This window comes from Cebus imitator, unplaced genomic scaffold (assembly GCF_001604975.1).
Source record: "Cebus imitator isolate Cc_AM_T3 unplaced genomic scaffold, Cebus_imitator-1.0 Scaffold32, whole genome shotgun sequence".
NCBI classification, from domain to species: domain Eukaryota; kingdom Metazoa; phylum Chordata; class Mammalia; order Primates; family Cebidae; genus Cebus; species Cebus imitator.
In genome coordinates, this window is record NW_016107347.1 from 8,542,645 (window position 1) to 8,568,899 (window position 26,255).

Sequence of the window (26,255 nt, forward strand, 5' to 3'; positions counted from 1 at the left end):
TTTACTATCTACATTTCTGATTATTTCCATATTATATTTATTTTTTAAATTTGTATTTATTTCCATATGGTACAACTCTGTCTTTTTTTTGCTTTCTTAAAATGTGTCTTTTTTTGCACCCCATCTAGTATTTAATAATTATATTTTAATAGGATTTTTTTGGCCTTATTCTCTAGTTTGGCATTGTCAAATAGAAATAATGATATGAGCCACAAGTGTAAGCCACATATACAACCTAAATTTTTCTTTCTGGTAGCCACATTCAAAATGGAAAAAGAAGCAGGAGAAATTAACTTTTGTAATGTATTTTATTTAGCCTAATATTATTTCATCATGGAGCCAATATAAAAATTATTAGTGAGCTATTTGGCATTTTTTAATACTAAGTTTTTGACATCAGGTGTATATTTTATACTTGCATCACAGTTCATTTTAAAAATTATTTTTATTTTTCTGAGGCAGAGACTTGCTCTGTTGCCCTGGCTGGAGTGTAATGGCTCCATCTTGGCTCACTGCAGCCTCTGCTTCCTGGGTTCAAGTGATTCCTATGCCTTAGCCTCCTAAGTAGCTGGTACTACAGGGGTTTGCCTCCACACCCGGCTAATGTTTGTGTTTTCAGCAGAGACGGGGTTTCACCATGCCAATTAGCCAGGTTTGTCTCGAACCTCTGGTCTCAAGTGATCCGCATGCCTCGGCCTCCCAGAGTGCTGGGATCACAGGCAGCACAGCTGATTTTGCACTGGCCACATTTCAAGAGCTTGATAGCCACACACGTCTGGTTGCTCCCGTTTTGGACAGCACAGCTGTGGTGTTGACTACTAAGTGGAGCCAGGAACTTTCAAAGGGCTAACAAAATTTGTGACCAAAGCCTTCCTGGGGACAGTGAGTTGGAAACAATTTATTTCAAATATTTCTGTTGGTGGGATTTCAAAATGTTAACTTGGGACTCTATTTGGTGCCATGCTATTTTAATCTTTGTCCTAAAGTAGCCACAGTTACATTTCTTTTCCTTTCATGACTCATACTTGTACTCTTCTATCTGTACTATTTTATCATTATTTTCTGTGAACTTAATGTTTTGTATGTTAAAAACTCAATAACTTTTTGAAAATATTAATTAAAAGATTTTGGTATTCACTTTTTGCATTTCTTCTTTTTTATAGTGGTAATATTTTTGTCTTGACTTTCTTCTGCCTATTTGTAGGAGGAGCTATATTTTTCATACTATGTTATCTTATCCTATAGAAATGAGTGGAAATGATTTTTTTTTCACTTTAGTATTTATAATTTTTAGCCACTGCATTGACTTTATCAACCATATCACTTGGCCAGTGCTCCGAGTGACCTCGAATGTATGAATTATTTTTGGTTCATGTATCATACAGTATATTTATTATTCTGTAGAAAATTTAACACTTTGCATTTAAAGGTTAATGGCCAGTATTCCCTGAGAATTGGTCACTTTCCTAATAATCTAGAATTTGAGATGAACACAAGTTTTGTGAAAAACAGAGTTTTCATTTTGGTTAGTCTGATTTATAGTTTATAATATATAATGAAAATTGAATATTATCAATTCATCAGTGAGTTGAGGCCATAGCTTTGTCTTGTGTCTGGGTTAAGAGACTAATTTATATATATTTCTATAATCCTATGTCTAACTTGTGTTATAACAGAAATTCCAAACTAGAGGCTAACATAGAGATAATCTATTCTATTTCTCCCATTTTTCAAATGGGAAAATGAGGCCCAGAGAGGCTGAATCACTTGGTCAACTAATGTAGTTACTTAGATATAAAAAACAGACAGGACCCCAGTCTTCTAGTCCTAGTTTAATGCTGGTTTGGTCACACTGTGCTTTCTTTGTGCTTGACGACTGGTTGAGCCAGGAGGTTTAATGAGAGGACACATTTTGTAATGTGTACAAATAGTCTGTAGCTTATTCTAAAATATTATCTTTTAAACTGGTTATTTATGATACCTTGAAAACACAAATGAAATGAATTTCTATGTCATGGCCTAGGTCATCAATTATGCTAATTTTGCATGGTAAACATAAATTAATGTCTATAGAATATAGTTAACTCATCACATGTTGCATACTTGTAAAGTTTTCTATTATTAAGATAATATCCTTTCCAGTGTTGTTATCACAGATATCACACTCAAGGTTTTTCTAGCTCATCAAGTTATTTTAGTTGTGTATTCTTAGCTTTGATCTCCTCTACTCCCTCTCATCCATTTTCCCACCTGTCTAGCCATCCTGTTCATTCATCTCTGCAGTGAGTGGTAATTTCTTGGACATAGCCCCTTTTTGGGTGCCCTATTAAAAAATGTTTTAAAAAGTTATATATCAAATCAGACACTTTAGTTTTAAATTGCTTGAACAAGTGTATAAAGTTAATATACGAAATTTCATCTATATCTAAATTGGAAATACCTGAATACCACATATTTATGTATATATGTATAATATGTAATATGTAATAATAATATTACACATATATTACACATGTAATATGTATAATATACATATAATTATACATGTATGCATATATACAAATAAACTATATATAAATATTGTTTATATTTACAAATATATATGGGTATATTAAAATATATATATTATACCTATTTGTGCCTAGTGTTCCATTATTGGAATGCTAAGCATGTCGAAGTTCTTTATATTTTAATGCTCAAGGTCATTGTCAAGGTCTGATTGCAAAAATTCAAAAAAATTGCAGCCTGAGGCTTAAAAGCTTAAAAGCTACTTAAATGGCTACTGCATATATTGTTTTCTAAAGTTAATTTTTGATGGAAATATTTCTTCTACTTTGCATTTAATCCAATACAGTAGAAAATGGTATGTTTTATAGTCAGACCATGGAATCCAAGTGTTGTTACCTATTGACTGTGTTAATCTCTGAATTTCACTTGTTTATCCATAAAGCAGCGATAATAAGGTCCATCATGGGGTTCTTATAAGGAAAAAAGGCGACGACACAGTGACCAGCTCTCTGCCTGTTATAAGAGGACATTCAGCAAATGTCAGCTATTATTATCATTCCTAAAATATCCCAAATCCTGCCAGTTTATATAACAAAAATCTCATCAGAATGAGCCTTTCATAGCATAGTGTTTTGATAACAAAAACATTATTTGTAAATGTGAACTTAAACTATGAGAGTAAAAATCCTTAAAATTTTAATCTCTTCACTATCAGCATTCAGGTTTTGTGAATATATGTAAGATTGCTATTAATTTATAATATTTGTTCTGTTTCTCTTGGTTCAGACTCTCATCCTATGCAACTATGGCTCTTTGCAATTATAATCAATATGCAGCTAGTGCATAACTGAAAATTTCTAGCATCAGCATTGTTTTAAGGAACACCTAGATTCTGTTTGTGATGATGTGATGGTGTTTATGAATTATTTTTATTTTTAAAGAAAATATTTTCAAAATTAATAAAGTACATTTTTTAGCATTGATTTATGTGGACACGGGTCATACACTCACATCTGCTTTATTATTTTTTCACGAAACAAACAAATGTATAAATAGAATGACAAGGCTGAAAAGCTGTACATGTGATAAAATCAGCAAGAAGAAAAGCAAAGTGGGCTCTCTGTTGTACCCGGGCGGGTTGGCCACTCATTCCTCCTCTGATTCCCACATACCACAATTTCTGTGAACACCTCAAGATCCTCTGAAATGTTAAAGACTTTTTCCCACAGTCAATTTTTCAGTTTATCTGGAATCCCGGTCATTTGGATATCAACAAGGGGGGCCGCTGCTGTCCTTCAGCAGTTTTAACCTAGTGTCCGCTGCTTCAGGTCATTTTCCTTCCAAGGTTGGTGGTACTGTTTTTCCATGTACTGAATTTTTTTTCAAAGCATGCTCAGGCCGGTTGTGTCTGCCTTTGCATTAAATTTGTCCTGAGCCATTGCTATTGGAACAATATTTTATAATGATATTCTTAATACCCGTTGTCCTATTAACATCTGTTGCATGCATGTTATACTAAGTGATGAGTACAGCTAAACCTCAAAATATAATTACGGACAGAAGAATGTTGAATAATTAAATTATGCATGTAGATTAATAGTCTAATCTCACTGCCTGTGTATGGATGGTAAGAATATAACATTCATTCCAATACTAGTATATCCAATAAAAATAAAAAGCCGTCTCCTATAGTTGGAGGCAGCAGTCCATTAAAGCAAATGTTTGCTTAATTATTTCCATTAAAATGTGTTATTAATATTATATAAACCTTTAACCCCAGTTAAATTCTGTGACTCATGTCTCAAAGCTACTACTGTATTTTAATTGACCTTCATAAAAACCTAAAAGGAGATTATAATCTCTCAAAACAGATGCAAAAATTCTGACTCACAAGGAATACTTTCAGACTAAAACATTTTAAGAAGGATGTGCCTGAAAGTCATCTTAATTTGTCGACCTGTTTCAAGAGTAATCATTTCTAATTCATCGACCATGCACTGACAGTGAGTCAGTACAATGCTGCATGAGGAGGCATGAACATTGTAGAGAGAATATCATTATAAAATATTTAGGAAATGTCTCTGTGTAATGACTACTGTACATGGAGGCTTTTGTTCATTGTGGGAAACTAAAAACAAGTCAACATTTCATTGACACATGCATGATGCTGTACAGTTTTGTTTGTAAACTATTTCTTTCTGTACTTTTCAGTTATTCCTGTCATTGACTTTTCCAAGTTTTTATGCGCAGTTATGTCTTCAGATCACTGATCTTTCTTCGCTGTTTTCTTTAAGTTCTGTAAATAAATGTCCATAAATATACATTGATGTTGTCTTTTCATAATTAACCATTGTTTTGTAAAGGACCATACTGGCATTTTAATCTAAAATGCCTTTTCTAGTATGGAGTATACCTGCTGCAAAGGAAATAATAGTGTTGGTTTACACCCTGGAACATTCAGCAAGTCGGTGTAAACAGGCAGAATATTAGTTTATAAACTTTTGAATATCACTATTTATATACTTTTATTAGCATCACTTATTATTTTTGAATAGTTTCCTATGAATATGAATATACATTTAAATGTATATTTCCTTGTCAGCTATAACTGTTTCCCATGATTCCTCATTTTCATTAAAATATATTTTTCATCTCTGCCACATATTTACATTTATCAAATAACAGTGAATAATTACAAGACCAAAAATGCAGAGAATGAACCAAAACCATTGCTGATTCTTGTCCATATTATGGGAAAAACGTATTATATCAATGTTTTGAATTAACTTCTCTGGTTGTTAGCAGGTTGTGATTTGGCATGCTTGTTCAAAATGCACACAGCATGTATTGAAATTCCTTTAATTGTTATGTGAATTGTTTGCATATGTGGTTATTATCTGTGATTTCATTGTACCTGTATGTACTTGTATCCAAATATGTTTCTATTATGCTTGATTTTGCTGGCCATTCTTGAATGACCTAGCAACTCAAGAATCAAAAGTGTTTTGTGCTGTCTTCTGTAATATGTATATTCTCTGATGTTTTGTCAGCTTTTAGTTTTATTCTTATCCAACAACATATCTTTTATATTTGTTGGAAACAAATTTATGCAAAGACAATTTTAGAAAGCTTTGCTCAACACAATTCTTTATTAATTAAATTGACCATTTTGTGACATTGAAACTTTAAGTAATATAAACTCTCTCTTTTGCAGTTGACCCACCTTCAGACTTGAATTTTAAAATTATAGATGAAAATACTGTTCATATGTCATGGGCAAAACCAGTTGATCCAATTGTGGGTTACAGAATAACGGTGGACCCTACGACAGGTAAGTTTTGAGACTGTGGGGTTTTAAGACAGAAGCATCAGGATGCTATGATTCAATCTCCATCCCTTCTCCCATTTCATCTCGAAGAAGCTGAGCTTTAGGAAGCCTGAGGGATTTGATCCATGTCACCAGACATTTACTGAACTCAGATTTCAGATATCCAGCCTAGTATCCACAATTATATTTTAATGTTATTGAGTTTAACATGGTTTGCCATGCTAAGCTGTTAAAAGTGGACTCTATTTTTACCTGATCAGAATATTGTTAGCAATCTTTGATCTTATAAAATTGAATCCTCATTCCTTGGCATTCTTCTTGAATCACTTAATCTTTTCAACATTTAAAGTGTCAGGTGGTGAAGTAAGTTGTTACACCTTACCCAGTGTCCTACACATTTCAGTATCCAGGAAACATCATTCTGTGATAATGGTAAACAACCATGATGAAAGATAAGAATTTACTTTGGCTAGATGGATTCTATAGATACTAGGTTGGATCCTTGGAAAGCAAAACAAGACAAAACTCATTTGGGCTGTTCTCAAACATTGTCTTTGGTGTTAATAATGTTGCCAAAATGTGGAGAACCAATCTCTGTTGATTAATTTTTAGATCCAAAATAAAATGGGAAAATAACCATTTCCACTAACATTGGCTAAATGGTAGGAAGTCTTGACTGGCTGACAATACAAATGGATGATGTCAACATAACTTATCACTAGAACTGTGCTTATTTTTCTTTTCACCTTTAAAAATACCAAGGATTTTACATATTGACTTACCAGGAAACATAACTTTTAAAAAAAGATGATTTAAAAACTTTAAAAAGGGTCAAAAATTTACTTTTTCCTCTTTGAATCTTTTCTCCCCAAATACATTTGCAGTTAACTCATTCATTCCAAAGCAGAAAATCAGTTCAAACAGGGTCCATCTAGTTTCCAGATGTTGGGCATTACTGACTCCCAACACTTCCAAAACTGGCACTGAGGCTACTCAACCTGGCAGAGTCTGAGTGTCTTGATGTTCTCTAGACATCCTGGTTGGTTTTGATGTTCCACGTGTAAACCAAGAGCATTTTTTCATCATGTTGCACCTGTTTATCTTTCCCAATTATTTATATTTTGATGAAAACAATGTAATTAAAAATATCATCAGGCATGTTATTCCCAAGAACGACCATGTTTCCTGATTAAATTGAGAATTAACAGAATCTAGAAGGGAGTATATAATTGCCAAAATATGAGTAAACATTTACTATACTGGACCTTGAAATATTTGATACCTACTTAAGTCAATGCAGAGGTCAAAGTTACCCATGAAAGCATATACCCATTTGAGTATGGAAGATGCACTGCATCCACACAGATTGTTTTCCACTAGGGGCTGGTCTTAATCTACAGGATTTGTTTTCCTTGAGTTTATTTTCATCTCTTATTTCTCTCTCTGTTCTCCTCCAATGCATAATTTAAAAAATTCTTTTTTTTCTGCTTTGTGTCTCATTTATAAAACTGTTATCTACCATTAGTCTCCAAAAACAATGAAAGATTTTTGGTTTGATATTCTGCTATACCTTTAACCTAGAAAAATCTTGAATTTTCAAACAAGTATTGTAACAAGTAAAACCAATACCAGTCCATTTATTAAATATTTTGTTGCATTCGTATTTTCCCTTTTTGTATTTCCAGATGGGCCTACTAAAGAATTTACCCTTGCAGCTAGTACCACTGAAACTTTATTGTCAGAACTTGTACCTGAAATAGAGTATGTGGTGACAATAACTTCATATGATGAAGTAGAAGAAAGTGTACCAGTTATAGGACAACTAACCAGTAAGCACACATATAAATTAAAATACTTGTATACTTTTTATTTTGCAGAAGGTTTTTCCAACTTCAGATTGATCTCTTATGATACAGAGTTAATTTATATCAGTATTAACAGTTTTTTTCTGTTATCCTAGTTATTAGTGGATATGAATAATTCATTCCTGTTTTATAACTCTGGTCTCTGGAAACAGCAGGAATATTATGAATGAAGGCCATTGAAAATGTTAAACTTTGCTGGACAACAATGTGAATGTCTTTTTGAAATATCTCAAAAATCTTACTAAAATAACTTATTTGCAAGAGAGTGATTATTTGGCAGTATTCTCTGACCAGCTGGGCAGAGCCATACATTTAAGAGATAGCAGAATCTAAGATGATATATTTATTCTGTTTTAAAGAGAATATTTGCTTGAGTTCATTTCCTTTTGTAATAATAAAATTTTAACTTAGTTCAAACAGGTAGTTCGACAAAGCCAGCAGAGAAGAAACCTGGAAAAACAGAGATACAAAGTGAGCATTTCTCTTACTATTTTTCTTGGATTCATACAAGTCATAAATGTAGGATAGAGCAGATGTTACAATTATATACATAGATTGATCTTATTCCTATACTAATTTCTATAAGCTTTATCTAGAGGGAGCACAGACAATCTAAGAATAATATATAACTAAGCCGTTATAATACTTAAGTTCGGACATTCTAAGCCAGTTTTTCCTTCTGTTTACTAGATATTCTTTTTAATGGGAGTGTTTTGAAATTGTGTATATCCAAACTTTCCTGCAGGATTTTGGCAATAGGTGAAAACAAAGCACATCTCAGGACTCAACTCATTTCTCAACAACAAACTGATAGCAGTAGGTGGTACTTAGGAACATATGAGAAATACAAGGCTGGAACATGAGAGAGATGTCCTTGGCTAGTGTTTGAAGCAATACAATTGCCATGAAAATACTTTTCTGAGTCTATGTGTATGTTATATTCCTCTCTAGCTTACTTACATGGCTTTAGTTGATGGCCTTTGTAACCTTTTCCAGAGTCTGTGTAACACAGGTCTGATAAATTGGTGCATTTGTAATCAGATGAAAGCAATTTTATTTAGTATAGATCTTGCAGTTATTAGCCTCCATTTGTCTTATATTTATTTATCTGACTTATGGATATGGATCATTTCAGGGTTTCTTGGACTTCTAATTTTGTTACCTTGTAACAGTTGGATTTATGACCCAGAATAACCATAAAAATATTATAAACACAAAGGTCTCTTTATCTGGAAATATTCCCTCCAGATCACTGTTTATCATTATTTCCAATGTCTAATAATCTGATATGATGTTTATAGTATATGTTTATGGATATGTTTATAGTATATGTTTATGTATATAGTATATGTTTATAGTATATGATGTTTATAGCATTTATAATGCTAATATTTTCAATAATTATTATTTATTTTAAATCGAACTATTATACCAAGTATTGACTTTTTAATAGGCTTAAATTGACCTATTGAATAATGTGCAAAACTTATTTAAGCATACAACTTGTATTTGGCTTGCAAAATTTTCTAGGACCCTCTCCTCTTCCTAGCCAAATACTTCTTTTATTACTTACCAGCTGACTGCAAGGACAAAATCATCTTCAGAAAATTCACTTGGAATTGCATTACAAATACAGATTTTCATAAAACCAACTTGACCTCTACCATGGAGAGAAGGAAAGATAACATATTCAGTTATGAAAACTGATCATTGGATTCTGATAATTTCAGGATACCATATGGATTTTTAACTTTTTAATAAAAATAATTGTCTACCTTGTTTGTTCACTAGAAGTAGATTTTAATTGTCAAGTTCAAATACATTGATAATTAGGACTAGATACTTTAGCTATTTTGCATAATTTTATAGTTGTTTTTTCTTCTGTTAGGCTCCCTTAGTCCTCTAGACTAACCCTAATGCAAATTTTAGACAATTATATTGAAAAGTGCAAGAGAATATTAACAAATTAGGTCTTCAACTCAACTGCACTTCCTTGAATGGTACCGCAATTATTTTGGATTTATTTGTTGATAAATACCAAGGAATAAAAACCTTTTGCTTATATTTCTTTTACATGACTTCTAAATGTTTTATAAAATTTGTACTTTTAAAGAAAAGTGAGGGTATAGTTTATAAGAATAGATAGGTTGATAGCATGAATACTTGGACTTTATGCCCCTGGAGAGCAAGTTGTAAATCTATTTATCCCTTTTTGTATAATGTCTTATACAGCAGTTTAAAGAGATCTAGTTTCATGAATTCATCTTGATGAAGGCATTGAAAATGCTTCTATGTATTACTAGTAAAATTGTACATTCGTTTGTGCATGTGGGTGAAGAATAATCGGTTAATATGTTCTAATGAACAGGATGATTTAAGGAACCAACATTTTTGCAATGTTAGCTTGTATTGATGAACTGATTTAGTAAAGCATCATTTAAAAATATATCAAATGTATTTCAGAATGCTCTGTCAGTGCCTGGACTGATTTGGTTTTCCTTGTGGATGGCTCTTGGAGTGTGGGAAGGAATAATTTCAAGTACATTTTAGACTTTATTGCTGCTCTTGTGTCTGCTTTTGACATTGGGGAAGAGAAGACAAGAGTTGGAGTTGTTCAGTACAGCTCTGATACCAGGACTGAATTTAACTTAAATCAGTACTACCAAAGGGATCAGCTTCTTGCTGCAATTAAAAAAATTCCATATAAAGGTGGCAACACAATGACAGGTATGTTCTACAGATTTTTTTAAAGTTAAAAATGAATGAAATGTCTGTTTCAGAAAGAAATTACACATTGCCTATTACGTATGAAAGATTTTTGACTTTGTTCACATAGTTTTTGACTTTGGAAAAATTGTGTAGTACAGAGTAAATGAACATGTTTCTTTTCCCTTTAGGGGATGCCATTGATTATTTAGTTAAAAATACTTTCACGGAATCTGCTGGGGCAAGAGTTGGCTTTCCTAAAGTGGCAATTATTATTACGGATGGAAAATCCCAGGATGAAGTGGAAATTCCAGCAAGAGAGCTTCGTAATGTTGGAGTTGAAGTTTTCTCCTTGGGTAGGTTAAGTTCAGTTAATTATTTCCATTTTACAACTCCTTTCAGTACACTAAATATTTAGGAAGATAAAATATTGATTCCTCAAGGAAGGATGCTATTAGAAGTGTTTACTGCATTTTTGTAGTGTAATATTAAAGACTTAAATTGTTTTTAAGTAAGAATTCTACTTATCCATTTCCCTCATATAACTCCCTTAGCATATGTATTTAGGAAGGTGGTATTCACATTCTTTGCCAGCTCTCTACTTTTCAAAGAATTCTGGGCCAATGATTCTAATAAAGATCCTCCTTGTATTATCATTAAGTGTTTTTTATGTGTTTCCTATGTTATGTAATACTTGAAGAATTCAGAGGGCTCCAGCTTATTCAGGACTCTGGAAGAAAAAAGTATCATCTTTACAGATGGCAAAGACATATGATGGTATGGTTGGGATGACAGCCAACTCTGTTTAACTAACTATTTGTTTTCCTCTGTGGCTGGCCACTATATGTCAAATTATAAAATGTTTTTGGCATCTGTACAGTTGCACATTCGTTATGAAGCAAAGCAATTCAGGCTTATGACTTAGTGACTATTTGAAAATATCTTCAGTTGTGAAAGATGGAAAAAATGAAGAACTTTTCCAGGTCAATTGGCACATTTCCCGTTTCAATATGTCCTTATCCTTTTGTTTTGCAGGCATTAAAGCTGCAGATGCAAAAGAACTCAAACAAATTGCCTCCACGCCTTCCCTGAACCATGTTTTCAATGTGGCCAACTTTGATGCAATTGTGGATATTCAGAATGAGATCATCTCCCAGGTGTGCTCAGGTGTTGATGAACAACTTGGTGAACTGGTTAGTGGAGAAGAAGGTGAGTAGACTGCGTAGCATTCCCCATGTGTTAGTCCTTTCCATTGTTTGACTATTTATAGTTTTACAATTAGAAGTAGACATATTTATTTAAATATTTCTTCTAGTGATCCACTAATTGTATACTGCATTTGCAACTCATCTTGTTGATACCATTTGTATTGTTTTTCCTTCCAGTGGAGCGTTCAGTAGAATATATTATTGCAAAGTTCTTAAAATTTTGGGGGGAGACAAGTTGATTTACTCTTTAAGACTCTTTTGTGTACATTGAATGCCTATCTAATTATACTATTCTGGTACTTGCTTTAATTATCTTACACTCTGATTTAAACATTTGGGCTGGAAAGATATTTGCAATGTAAAATAATAGCAATGTTTCTATTAACTGGCTAAAGACAAAGATTTTCCCTGATTATACTCTGCATAACGTTTTGAAAGCTTTTAAGAATATTTCAAAGATCAGTCAATGTAATCCTTCCATTAGAAAAATTTCCCATTTCTGTTAGTTATTACTTCTAAATACACGGGGGAAAGAAAAGACACTTCAAAAGATCCTTTTGAACATTAAAAGTGTTAACCCAAAGCCTTTATCTTTTTCCATGATTGTTCTCCTCTCAGCCTGAGAATAGATAAGTGATTAAACATAAATTCTAAATAGTGACATCTTCCATTATATAAACTCTTTAATCTTCAATCCCTGAGCATTTTGCCAATGTTCACTGGTCCCAATTCTGTCTCAGAACTCATTACTTCATGGGCAGTAAATCTTTTCAGTTGTTTTAGTGTCTAATGTCTAACCTTTTTGCTCTGTATTATTATGGAATCCATCTCATTTACCTCCACTTTTCCCTGATTAGTGATTAACAAGAATCTTTTAAACACGTTAATATTTTAAAAAGTTTAGTTCTCCCTGGGGTGCAGTGGCATATATGCAAGGGTAGGCCCAACTTTTTTTCTGCCACTGTTGGAACTTTCCCTGTGTAGGAGGCTGGGGCTGCATCACAGGTGTTCACATTTCTCTGTAGTGTCTTCTCTCTTCTGCTGGACTAGCCTAAGGCTTCTCTCTTCTACAGGACTAGCCTCTACAGCCTCTGTATCCCTCAGGTTTGGTCAAATTTCCATGTGGCATATCTGTGGTTTTCCTTCTACTACTTCCTACTTAAACAGCATTTTAAATATGTGTGTGTATATATATATATATATATATATATATATATAATTTTTTTTTAAATTATATTCTTTTTTTATACTTTTAAGTTCGGGGTACATGTACAGGTTTGTTACATAGATAAACTTCTTTCATGGGGGTTTGTTGTACAGATTATTTCATCACCCAGATATTAAGCCTAGTGTCCATTAGTTATTTTTCCTGATCCTCTCGTTCCTCTTACCTTCAATAGGTCCCTTTATATCCATGTGTTCTTATTGTTTAGCTCCCATTTATAAGCAAGAACATGTGGTATTTGGTTTTCTGTCCCTGTGTTAGTTTGCTAAGGATAATGGCCTCTAGCTCCATCCATGTCCCTGCAAAGGACACGATCTTGTTCTTTTTCATGGCTGTATAGTATTCCATGGTGTATATGTACCATATTTTCCTTATCCAATCTACCATTGATGGGGTTTTAGGTTGATTCCAAGTCTTTGCTATTGTGAATATTGTTGCAGTGAATATATGTGTACATATATCTTTATAATAGGAAGACTTACATTTCTTTGGGTGTATACCTAGTAATGGGATTGTTGGGTCAAATGGTATTTCTGTTTTGAGGTCTTTGAGGAATTGCTGCACTGTCTTCCACAATGGCTGCACTGATTTCCACTTCCACCAGCAGTGTATAAGCTTTCCTTTTTCTCCACTACCTCACCAGCTTTTGTTATTTTTGACTTTTTAATAATAGACATTCTGACTGGTGTGAGATAGAATCTCATTGTGGTTTTGATTTGCATTTTTCTAATGAGCAGTGCTGTTGAGCTTTTTTTTTTTGTATTATTGTTGACCACATGGATGTCTTTTTTTGGAAAAGTGTCTGTTTATGCTCATTGCCCACTTTTTAGTGGGGTTGTATGTTGTTTTCTTCTAAATTTGCTTACGTTCCTTATAGATGCTGGATATTAGACCTTTGTTGGATGCATAGTTTGCAAAAATTTTCTCCCATTTTGTATGTTGTCTGTTTACTCTGTTGGTAATTTCTTTTGCTGTGCAGAAACTCTTTAGTTTAATTAGATCCCATTTGTCAAGCTTTGTTTTTGTTGCATTTGCTTTTGGCACCTTTGTCATGAAACCTTTGCCACGGCTTGTGTCCTGAATGGTATTGCCTACGTTGTCTTCCAGGATTTTTACAGTTTTGGGTCTTACATTTAATCCGTCTTGAGTTAATTTTTGTGTATGATCTAAGGAAGAGGTCCAGATTCAGTCTTCTTCATATGGCTAGCCAGTTATCTGCGCTCCATTTATTGAATAGGGAGTACTTTTTCCATTGCTTGTTCTTGTCAGGTTTGTTGCATATCAGATGGTTGTAGGTGTTCAGTCCTATATCTGGATTCTATATTCTGTACCATTGGTTTATGTGTCTGTTTTTGTACCATTACTATGCTGTTTTGGTTACTGCAGCCCTGCAGGATAGTTTGAAGTCAGATAGCATGACGCCTCCAGCTTCGTTCTTTTTGCTTAGGAGTGCCTTGGATATTCAGACTCTTTTTTGTTCCATATGAAATTTAAAATAGTCATTTCTAGTTCTGTGAAAAATCTCAATGGTAGTTTAATAGGAATAGTGGTCAGTCTATAAATTGCTTTTGGCAGTATGACCATTTTAATGATATTTATTCTTTCTATCTATAAGCATGGAATGTTTTTCAATTGTCATCTCTGATTTCTTTGAGCAGTGGTTTGTAGTTCTCTTTGTAGAGCTATTTCACCTCTTGATTTAGCTGTATTCCTAGGTATTTTGTTCTTTTATTCACAACTCCCATTCTGAATGGGAGTTCATTCCTGATTTGGCTCTCACCTTGACTGTTGTGTATAGGAATGCTAGCAATTTTTGCACATTGATTTTGTGTCCTGAGACTTTGCTAAAGTTGTTTATCAACTTAAGAAGCTTTGGGCTGACACTATGCAGTTTTCTAGATATAGGATTATGTCATCTGCAAACAGGAATAGTTTGACTTTCTTTCTTCATATTTGATGGCCTTTTATTTCTTTTTCTTGCTTGATTGCTCGGGCCAGAAATTCCAATACTATGTTGAATAGGAGTGGTGAGAAAGGGCAACCTCGTCTTGTGCTGGTTTTCAAGAGAAATGCTCCCAGCTTTTGCTCATTCAGGATAAACACCATTTTCATATGATAAATCTGATACCCTTTTTGAAGAGGTGATGTGTAAATTTGTGCCTGTTTTTACACACACTTTTTGAAGGTTGACTTGTAAAATACTAGAAATGTATCTTCTAGGAAGTTGATTTCATTGACAAATCCAGAATTTTGATATTGTCTGAAATATCTTAAAATACTTTATGTTAACTGTCAAATGCATGACTATGTTCTACACTGAGTAAGGATCACAATTTTTTAGAGGATTGATATTTATCTGTCAATATACATGTTAGAAGCCATTGTTTCTCCTCTGTTTGGTGGCACTGTGAACATAGTTGAACTTTTCTTCTTACCCTGCAACTTGTTTAAAATTATAAGAACCTGTCATTTGGCCAGGTGTGGTTGCTCACGCCTGTGATCCCAGCACTTTGGGAGGCCAAGGCAGGTGGATCATGAGGTCAGAAGATTGAAACCATCCTGGCTAACATGGTGAAACCCTGTTTCTACTAAAAAAAAAAAATACAAAAATTAGCTGGGCATGGTAGTGCATGCCTGTAGTCCCAGCTACTTGGGAGACTGAGGCAGGAGAATTGCTTGAACCCGAGAGGTGGAAGTTGCAATGAGCTGAGATCGTGCCACTGCACTCCAGCCTGGTGACAGAGCAAGACTCCATCTCAAAAACAAAAACAAAAACAAAAAAACCCTGTCATTTAAAAACTGCTAAATGCTTTCTCTTTCTTGACATATTATGAAGTATTTTTAAAGATTATACTTTTATGATGTTATTAAGAGAGAAAAACTTCCTAAAAATTGAATGAAGCACTGATTTAACAAATATTTATCAAGTGCCTACTTTGGTACTTGAGAATGAAGATAATGAGTGAATACCAAAACCAGAATGGAAATCTTGGTTTCAGAGAAGAAGGCATGAGGTGTCATAACATTAATTTTTTCCAAATACATTTTTATTCCATTAACCCATTAACTTGTCAGCAATTTGACTAAAAGCCAAGTGTTGAGTCTCTTTTGGTTGGATAGGGACACGTAAAATTGGGGGCTGAGGAGGGTATTGGGCAACTCTTCTCAGTGCATTCAGGATTAATTTGAATAAGGAGATTTGAAGGTCCAAACCTAAAGACCAAATTAATAAGGTTACATCTCACTGTTATTAATCACTATCTGTTGTAACTTTTTAGTTGTTGAGCCTCCTTCAAATTTGATTGCCATGGAAGTCTCTTCAAAATACGTTAAGCTAAGTTGGAATCCATCTCCTAGTCCAGTGACTGGCTACAAAGTGATCCTCACGCCAATGACTGCAGGAAGTCGACAGCATGCTCTGAGTGTGGGGCCTCAGACAACCACGCTCAGTGTTCGTGACCTCTCAGCAGACACAGAATACCAGATCAGCGTTTCTGCCATGAAGGGAATGACATCCAGTGAACCCATTTCAATAATGGAGAAGACTCAGCCTATGAAAGTACAAGTGGGTAAGTTAATGTGTGCATCATTGTGTTTGGATTATGTGAAGATCTGTTTGACAGAATGCCTTACTTGTTTGGACTTAGTTTTGAATGAAATATTTGCAATAGTTTTTTTTTTTTTTTTAAGAAGTATGTTTTCTAAGAAAGCTAGATATGTATATTTTAATGGTTAACTAATATGTATTGAAGTTTAACGTAATTTTTTTTCTCTTTACAGAATGCTCACGTGGTGTGGATATAAAAGCTGATATTGTATTTTTGGTTGATGGTTCCTATAGCATTGGAATTGCAAACTTTGTTAAAGTTAGAGCCTTTTTGGAAGTTCTTGTAAAAAGTTTTGAAATTTCGCCAAATAGGGTCCAGATTAGTCTTGTTCAGTACAGCCGGGATCCTCACACTGAGTTCACTTTGAAAAAATTCACCAAAGTTGAAGATATAATCGATGCAATAAACAACTTCCCTTACAGAGGAGGATCTACGAATACTGGCAAAGCAATGACTTATGTCAGAGAGAAAATATTTGTGCCTAGTAAGGGATCAAGAAGCAATGTACCAAAGGTCATGATTCTTATCACAGATGGGAAATCATCAGATGCTTTCAGAGATCCTGCGATAAAACTAAGGAATTCAGATGTTGAAATCTTTGCTGTTGGTGTGAAGGATGCCGTTCGCTCAGAATTGGAAGCTATCGCCTCTCCTCCTGCAGAGACCCATGTGTTCACAGTGGAAGATTTTGATGCTTTTCAGAGGATATCTTTTGAACTCACACAGTCTATCTGCCTTAGAATTGAGCAAGAATTGGCAGCTATAAAGAAGAAAGGTTAGTAGACTTTGAGAGTAAAAGTTATTTCCTCATGAACAAAGCATTTTTTGTTCTAAAATTGTAGATAACATGCTTCTTCAATTCTTTTTATAGACAAAAAAAGGAACTTTCCTATGTTATTGAAAACTATTAAACTTAGTTTACTTAGCTCTGAGATATGACTTTCTCCTGGGGATGGATCATATTTTAGTTGGTGAAAAAACTGTTTACTCATAAGAGCCATGGGATGTTTCCGTTCCTAGCTCCTCAAGCAGGTTTAGGAACAAGTTTTATCATACATATGTGTCATTTACAATCCAAATCTCATGTATGGGGTGTTCACTATGTGCTGGATACTGAGCTGGGCCCTTCAACTCAAAGGTGACAAAAATACAGTCCTGCACCTTTGGGTTCTTTTTATGCATTTCGTTTCCTGGATCATTTTGGGCATCATTTCTCACATCCGGAATTCCCTATCTTCTTTTCTTTATTTGTCTGAAATCTATTCTTCAATGTTTAGTTGAAAGTCCCATCCTTTTCCTTAGCCTTCCTAAACTGTAACTATCCAGTTTACTATCCAGGTTACTATCACACTATCATTTTCACTCAGTTGGCTTTCCTCCTATGTACTCCTTTTTGTTTTTAATTTATTGTTGAGACAGAGTCTTACTCTGTCACTTAGGCTGGAGTGCAGTGGTGCAATCTCAGCTTGCTGTAACATCTTGCCTCCCCAGTTCAGACAATTCTCTCACCTCAGCCTCCCCGGTAGCTGGAACTACAGACGTGTGCCACCAGGCCCAGCTAATTTTTGTATTTTTAATTTTTTTTGTAAAGACGGGGTTTCACCATGTTGGCCAGTCTGGTCTTGAACTCCTGATCTCAGATGATCCACCCGCCTCAGTCTCCCAAAGTCCTGAGATTATAGGTGCGAGCCCCCATGCCCTTCCTGCTTTTTTTTTTTTTGTTGTTGTTAATAATGTTGCATCCTCTTGTCTCTCCAGTTTGATTGTGTGTCCCCCTAAGGATATACCATATGTGTTAAATGTTGCCTCTTTCTATGATTTAGTTTAATAACTGCTTAGTTTAAGGAATATTTTGTTGCTGGGAAAAATTCCTTAATTTTTACTTTGAAGTATTTGTCTACAAACCACCAAAGGTTAATATCTAAGTACCAGGGATGAATGGGAAAATGTGGATGGTACATTTGAGGTCTGCTATGGTTTAAATATTCCTTCTGTGAACTAGGCCATTCTATTACTACCGCTTTAGGAATCCCAAAATTCATATTCAAATTTAATCACTTATTTAAATAACAGAAGTTAGTATTAAGGATAGTCAAGGTGAATAATCAAGATCTCTTGTTGGGTTGTAACTTGGGAGGCTTTCTTTCAATGGTCAAGTATAGATGAGGTACTCAGTACAGGGGTCTCAATGAACACTATTCTCCCAAATGAATATAAGCCATTTTATAAACATTAATTATTGGGTACATTTTTGTTTTACAGATTCAAAAAATTTTAACTGTCCTTTTTTTTTTTTTTTTTTTTAATAGCTTACATCCCTCCAAAGGATCTTAGTTTTTCAGAAGTGACTTCTTACAGTTTCAAAACCAACTGGTCTCCAGCTGGTGAAAATGTTTTTTCATATCATATCACCTACAAGGAAGCGACTGGGGATGAGGAGGTCACTGTGGTGGAGCCAGCATCGAGTACCAGTGTTGTTCTCAGCAACCTGAAGCCAGAGACCCTGTATTTGGTCAATGTGACTGCGGAGTATGAGGATGGCTTCAGCATTCCCTTAGCTGGAGAGGAGACCACCGCAGAAGGTGTGAGGGGGTTTCTGTCACTGTCTTTCAAAAACAAATAATTTATTGCAGTACAAAGTTACAGTTTGTAATAAACATCTGCTTTACGGGTCAGAATTGCCAATGCCTTTGTAAGATTTGGCATCTTTAAAAGACAGCTTTTCATAAATGTTTTTAAAAAAAGAAAAAACTTTCAAGTAAAAAACCTTAGACTTTTTTTTTTGATGAGTTTGAAGTTAAGAAACCTAGAGAGCTAGGTTTATTATTATTAATCCATAATAATGGATTAATAATTTTGAAATACTGCTTATCCATTTTTTGTGGTCCCATATTTCAGGAATGTCATGTCTTAAATCTTTCTGAAATTGCTTACTGTACTTACAGAGTTACGGTAAATATATATTTATATTTATTTATATATTTATATATATAAATATATATAGAGATAATAAGTATATTATTAATTACTTATTTCTTTTTAAAAAGTTGTGGTAAAATATACATATTTACCATTTTAACCATTTTTGAGTGCACATTTTAGTAGCATTAAATACATTCATCTTGTTGTGCTATCATCACCACCATCCATCTTTAGAACTTGCAAAACTGAAATTTTGTACCCATTAAGCATTAACTCCCCATTCCCTCCTTACCCCTACTCCTGGAAACCACCATTCTGTTTTCTGTCTCTAGGAATTTGATTATTCTAATCACCCCACTTGAGAGGAATCTTTCAGTACTTGTATTCTTGTGCCTGGATTATTTCACTTAGTAAATGCCTTCAAGGTCGATCCATGTTGTAACGTGTGCCAGAATGCCCTACTTATGGTTGAATAATATTCCACTATATGTATACACCACACATCTTTTAAGATGGAGTTCTTACTGTGTTACCCAGGTTGGCCTCAAAATCCTAGGCTCAAATGATCCTCTTGCCTCAGCCTCCTGAGTAGCTGGGACTGCAGGCATGTGCCATGGTGTCCTGCTTCACTTTTTGTTTACCTCCATTCATCAGTGGACATTTGGGCTGCATCCACATTTTGCAAATACTGCTGTTATGAACATGGTGTGCAAAATTTTGCCAAATGTTTTAAGCAATATTCGTTTACATGTGTACTCCTTACCGGATAGAATTAAATATATTTGAACACACTTTGTGACATTTGACATTTAAGGTCAATTTAAGTTGCTTAGCGACAAACTAAAGCAAGGCAATTATTCTTGAACCTAAGCATAGCAAAGTATTGCAATAGATGTCAATTGTTATTTCTTCTTTTCACTGGGAATAGGAGGTAAAGACCCTAAAAGAATAGTATGAGGAATTTAAGATAATTACAAAGAAGTATTTGCTGACTGGGATGGCGCACATTGGCGTACTACTTTTATCTCCGATAAAAGCTAGGGAATCTTTTTCTCTGAAACATTTTTCAGAAAAGATTGCTATTTTTTTTTGTATGGTTTAGGTATATTTCTTCCTGGAGGTCATCATGTAAACTAAATGACCTAAGATGTCCTTTTATCTTATGACTTTTGTGGTCGTATAAATGAGAAGGCCATACTCAGATATTGCTGATTTTCGGACGCTTTTTCTGTAATGCCCACACTTGTGCTTGATGACCCTGACCCTTTCTCTTCAGCATTTTGGGAGGGGAAATCTGTTTCAAGAGATGACTTGTCTCAGGGTTTTTGAGTAGAAGTCACTCCATTCATACACACTCTAGCTTTTGGTCATTGGGCTACTACAATAGAGTTTGGTAATGGTTCAGTTATATTGTCTGTAATGGAATCTGGGATTTAAATTTTCTTCAGTTGATAAGGAAGTTTCCAATTTAATGCTTTCATTAAACCAACAATTATAGAGCTCCTGCTGTGTGTCAGGTGCTCTGCTAAATATTTTCCATAGATTATCTCATTTAACTACTTAAATAATCCTACAAATCATCATGTTTTGCTGCTGGGTAATCTATTAAGCTTCAGAGCTAGGATTCCAACCCATCAGTCTATCTGCTGATTTATTCTGACTTGTTTAATCTTTTTCCTTCCAATACAAAATGAATCATGGGTGTAAGTGGGCCAACTACTATTTCTTTCTTTCCTGGAGAGATATACTTCCTTCCTTTCTCTTCTAGAGAGATATACTTCCTTTCTTTCTCCCTGGAGTGATCTATTGATGCATTGAATTTTTAAGTTTCTAAATGTCTGTGAGATACATGCCAGGCATGTTGTACTAGGCTTTCATCCCAGTGGACCGAGAAGACAATGACCTGTAGTTCATCTTTCCTGAATATGTTGTCCATAGAGACAGTTGGCCCCATTGAACAAGAAGGTCATTTAAACATGTTTACTAAACACAAAACCAAATGATGCTCTCATCTGGACTTAATGAAAAATACATTTAAAATTATGAGTCTGTGAGTGTTACCCATAGTGCACCTTAGCTTCAAGATGTAGCTCTAATGAGCATTCAGTAAGTACGTATTCTCTGCTTGTTCCATCCCATGTGTGGTCCAGTTATTCTCCAAGTCAAGTGACTATACAGATAAAAAGCTAGTGTGGGACTGACTGGATAAGACAGTTTTGTTGGGTGGGTAGATATGTAGAGCTGGGTGTTAGGTGTCATTTTCCTAGTTTTGTGAGAAAATGTAGTAAAAGTGAAAGGCTTAGCTGCTTATGTTCAAAGAAATGAATTATTTTTATTCTTGAAGTTTATAGCAGTATAAATTTAGCATTTGATAGAATATTATTTTAAAAGTTTACTATTATATACATCTTTATTTAATTAAAAAATTAACAGTACCTAGTTTCTGGATATTATAGAATACATATTTGCTGCTTCAGAATTTAGTTAATCTCTGTCTAAATGAATGCAGAAACCAGGATGTTTGCAAATCAATTGCTCATGGATTTATTTAGAGAAATGAGATAATTAATAACAAAAAACTAGTTTTTGTATTTTTCTTATAAAGTCAGTCAACTTATGTTTTAACATCTGTTTTTCTTTTTTAATTTCAGTAAAAGGAGCACCTCGAAACCTAAAGGTGACAGATGAGACTACAGATAGTTTTAAAATTACTTGGACTCAAGCTCCAGGGAGAGTTTTAAGATATCGAATTATATATAGACCAGTTGCTGGTGGAGAAAGCAGAGAAGTTACTACCCCACCCAATCAGAGGAGAAGAACTCTGGAGAACTTGATTCCAGACACAAAGTATGAAGTATCTGTAATTCCTGAATATTTCTCAGGACCTGGTTCTCCATTAACTGGAAATGCAGCCACTGAAGAAGGTAGAGGAAATATGCTTATCATATTGTGACAGTCAAACTCTTAGAGGAGAAAATTGGGACAACTATCCAGATGAAAAACTCATGAGACGCTTTGTTTCAATTATTTGAGTATGTTAGACCATAGTCCTTTTAGACTTAATTTTTTTTTTTTTTTACTTAATCATGATAGTATATACTGTGTCAAAAAAATTTAATTAATTAATTAATTAATTATTTTGAGGTAGAGTCTCCCTCTGTTGCCCAGGCTGGAGTGCAATGGATTGATCTCGGCTCACTGCAACCTCCGCCTCCCGGGTTCAAGCGATTCTCCTGCCTCAGCCTCCCAAGTAGCTGGGACTACAGGCACACGAAACCACATCCAGCTAATTTTTGTATTTTTAGTAGAGACAGGGTTTTACCATGTTGGCCAGGCTGGTCTCAAACTCCTGACCTCAGGTGATCAACCTGCCTTGATCTCCCAAAGTACTGGGATTATAGGTGTGAGCTACTGCACCCAACTTTGTGTCAACAGAGTGTAAATGCTATGATATAGCCTCAATATTCTTTTAAAAATAATATTAAATGTTTTAGTGTAAATTGAAGGATGACTAGGAATTAAAAATCAAATTGCTATGCACCATTGAAATAGAAGATTTACTTCTTCAGAAAAATTTTTAAACATTAACTTATTTTCCTTTAAATGCAATGATTAGGATCCCAGGATACATCCTGATATTTGTTGAAATTATTAATGTTTGATATGTGATTTCATTGGTGAAACATAAGGCATTCATAATTTTCCATTTTATTTCCTAGCTGTAATGTTTTAAAAATAGCAGTAATGATGATAAGAACACTTTATCAATAATGAAAAGTTACTGAGTACCTGTCTGGTGTCAGGTTATGTATAAAAGGCTTTTGATATATATTGTTTAATTCCTACATAGACTTTATGTTATTATTATTATCATCTCAGCTTTATAAGAGAATAGAGGCTGAGGAAATTAAATAATAACTCAAGACCACATAGCTAATAAATGAGTTTTTGGATTTTACTGCCCTACTGCAGACATTTACAAGGAGTATCCATTATAGCTTGGTCTGCCTCACCCTTCTCCATCCCACCAACCTCCCTCCCTCTGCATCACTCTTCCCACTCCCACTGCCTTCCTTTCCCTCCTCCCACTGCATCACTCTCCCTCCTCCCACTACATCTGTCTCCCTCCTCCCACTGCATCTCTCTCCCTCCTCCCACTGCATCTGTCTCCCTCCTCCCACTGTATCTCTCTCCCTCCTCCCACTGCATCTGTCTCCCTCCTCCCACTGCATCACTCACCCTCCTCCCACTGCATCTGTCTCCCTCCTCCCACTGCATCTGTCTCCCTCCTCCCACTGCATCTCTCTCCCTCCTTCCCACTGCATCAATGTCCCTCCCTTCCACTGCATCACTCTTCCTGCTCCCACTACTTCACTCTCCTCTCTTCCCCCTGCAACCTAGCTCATTAGCCTCTTCTGCTATAGAGGCTTTCTCTTTTTACCTGCTTTCTTCCTCCTCTCTTCCATTGGTGAAGTGTGATTACTTCATTGTCTTTCTCTCTTGCTGAGGAGCTAGGGCTGTTTGTGCTGGGCACCATAATGTGATCCAATAACTCTTTATCTTTCTATTTTCTGGAGTAAAACTGGCTGGTTTTTATGTGCTCAGTGGAGAGCAACAATAGGGCTGGACTCCTTAGGACCCTTCAAAGAGGACATGATCAATCTACAGGGAAAGTCATGAAATAGCAGACATCACAGCTGCAAAAGGACGGGTGGTCCCTGGGGATTTGTACCAAAGGCTGGGTCTCACTTAGGCTGTTTTTTCTCTTACTTTTTTTTTTTTCCCCAGTGACAGCATTATGTTTATAATTATCATTTTTATTATATCAGAACTAGTTCCTGGGTGTTACCTTTAGATGTTCATAGCATCATACTGATTATTTTACTGAAGGTTTCTTAGAGGAATGAAAATCTGCATTGTAATACTAATCAATGTGTATACACTTTACAGAGCTTTCTTCCACATTTAGGGAAATATAGGAAACTATTTTATAGGAAATATTCTAACATGAAAGATTTTACATGGAAGATTTTAATCTTTGTAAACACAGAAAAGGAATTGGATGTTCTTCCCTTTGTTTCTACTAACATATAAGGTCTGATTTAGAGATGTCTAAGCTTTGTTGGCTAGCCAACAGTTAAAATTTCATTGTCTCACCCAGGATATAAATTTGATGTCATACACATGCATATATAAGGTTAAAGTGTTTTTCAAGTCATTTTTATTAAATAATGGGTTTTGATGATGTTGTCATTTTTTAATGAAGTTAGAGGGAATCCAAGAGACTTAAGAGTGTCTGACCCAACGACATCTACTATGAAATTATCTTGGAGTGGGGCACCTGGAAAAGTGAAACAGTATCTCGTCACATATACCCCGGTGGCAGGGGGTGAAACTCAAGAGGTCACTGTGAGGGGAGATAAAACCAGTACGGTGCTGCGGGGATTGAAGGAAGGGACACAATACGCCTTATCTGTGACAGCCTTGTATTCGTCTGGGGCTGGAGATGCCCTCTTTGGTGAAGGAACAACACTTGAAGGTAATTACTATCATATTTTCTGAAAATCTGCGAACTTGTTTGTGGCTCTGCCTCTAAGAAGCTTAAAATGTTTTCAGAGAATGAATCTAGAAGTGTGCAATCCTTTCTCTTAAAAAGGATGTATATTGAAAAATAACCATAAAGCTGTCTGTTATTCAGAGATGTAGAATGTAAGCAACTGAAGAAATTAAATTTGATAGGAAGAAGTGCCTTGGGGAGTTGAATTCATAATAGGCCAAAGAATTGTGTTTACGGTTCCATGAATTGGTTAATAGGAGAATAGGTGTATGACATTCAGAGTGGGAAGAGACCTTGGGAAACATCTATGAAGGAAGAAGGTTTGGATTGCCCAAGTTTATGCAGCTAGTTCTATCTTTCAGGTCCAGATAAGAGCCATTTTCTGACTTCCATTCAAGTGCTCTTTTCATTTGCCATGTGTAAAATCTCAAGAAATGTAAGAACCCAAGTTTCTATTTGTTTTATAAGTGGTTTCTGAAATTCAGTTCTGCATTAGATGTTCAAAGTGACTGTGATAAAGTACTTAGTAAGAAACATCAACAAGACTGGAGCCGTTTCGTTGGTTCTCTAGAGTTAATTGTCAGAGGCTTTACATTTTTTAGGATCTTTTGAGATATAATTGCAGCTTAGGTTTAACTCTCCATAGCTAGTAAGTAAATAATGTAAGGGAAAGAAAATACACATTTATTTGAACCGCAATGAGAATGGATTGTAATGCTAAAAATCCTTTGATGTTGACTCAGTATTATAGTTGGGGCCTACATGGACGATCAGCAATAGCTTCCCTTCTCTTTATCATCATATTTTATATGACTTATTTTAAATGATTATAGGAAGAAAATGAATCTGAAGTATCTTGTAATATGAAATCACGGTGACTAAACAAAATATCCATCAAAGTTGATGGATCCAGGAGCTTGGAAGGTTGTAGATATTGTAATTAGCAAGACAAGGCATACAATAGGCAGTTCTTAGAAACTTTAAGACTTAAGAATGAAAAACAAATAAATTAAAAACATCTAATCAAAATAATAGTGATTGCTGGCATGGTAGCTTATGTCTGTAATCCCAACACTTTGGGAGACTGAGGCGGGTGGATCACCTGAGGTCAGGAGTTTGGGACCAGTCTGGCCAACATGATGAAACCTCATCTCTAGTAAATACAAAAAATTAGCTGGGTGTGGTGGTGCCTGTAATCCCAGATACTTGGGAAACTGAGGCAGGAGAATCACTTGAATTTGGGAGGCAGAAGTTGCAGTGAGCTGAGATTGTGCCATTGCACTGCAGCCTTGGCATCAGGAGTGAAACTCTGTCTCAAAAAAAAAAAA

At 34.9% G+C, this 26,255-nt stretch overlaps 1 protein-coding gene across 7 annotated transcripts in view; it reads left to right on the plus strand.

Moving 5' to 3' along the window:
- Positions 1-26,255, plus strand: part of COL12A1 (collagen type XII alpha 1 chain) — a 122,403-nt gene that overhangs the window by 5,256 nt on the left and 90,892 nt on the right. For 4 of the 7 annotated variants that reach the window (XM_017524336.2, XM_017524333.2, XM_037737036.1 and 1 more), the window contains exons 3-13: positions 5,723-5,839; positions 7,522-7,665; positions 8,113-8,172; positions 10,165-10,428; positions 10,599-10,763; positions 11,443-11,616; positions 16,119-16,409; positions 16,621-17,223; positions 18,758-19,030; positions 22,022-22,294; positions 24,637-24,909. The exons of 1 other annotated variant lie outside the window; for it this stretch is intronic. In XM_017524336.2, coding sequence (XP_017379825.1) covers positions 5,723-5,839; positions 7,522-7,665; positions 8,113-8,172; positions 10,165-10,428; positions 10,599-10,763; positions 11,443-11,616; positions 16,119-16,409; positions 16,621-17,223; positions 18,758-19,030; positions 22,022-22,294; positions 24,637-24,909 — 2,637 coding nt within the window. Of the gene's footprint in view, positions 1-3,669; positions 3,854-5,722; positions 5,840-7,521; positions 7,666-8,112; positions 8,173-10,164; positions 10,429-10,598; positions 10,764-11,442; positions 11,617-16,118; positions 16,410-16,620; positions 17,224-18,757; positions 19,031-22,021; positions 22,295-24,636; positions 24,910-26,255 lie in introns of those variants that run through there. 2 more of the 7 variants (XM_017524335.2, XM_017524337.2) reach the window with 2 other exon arrangements.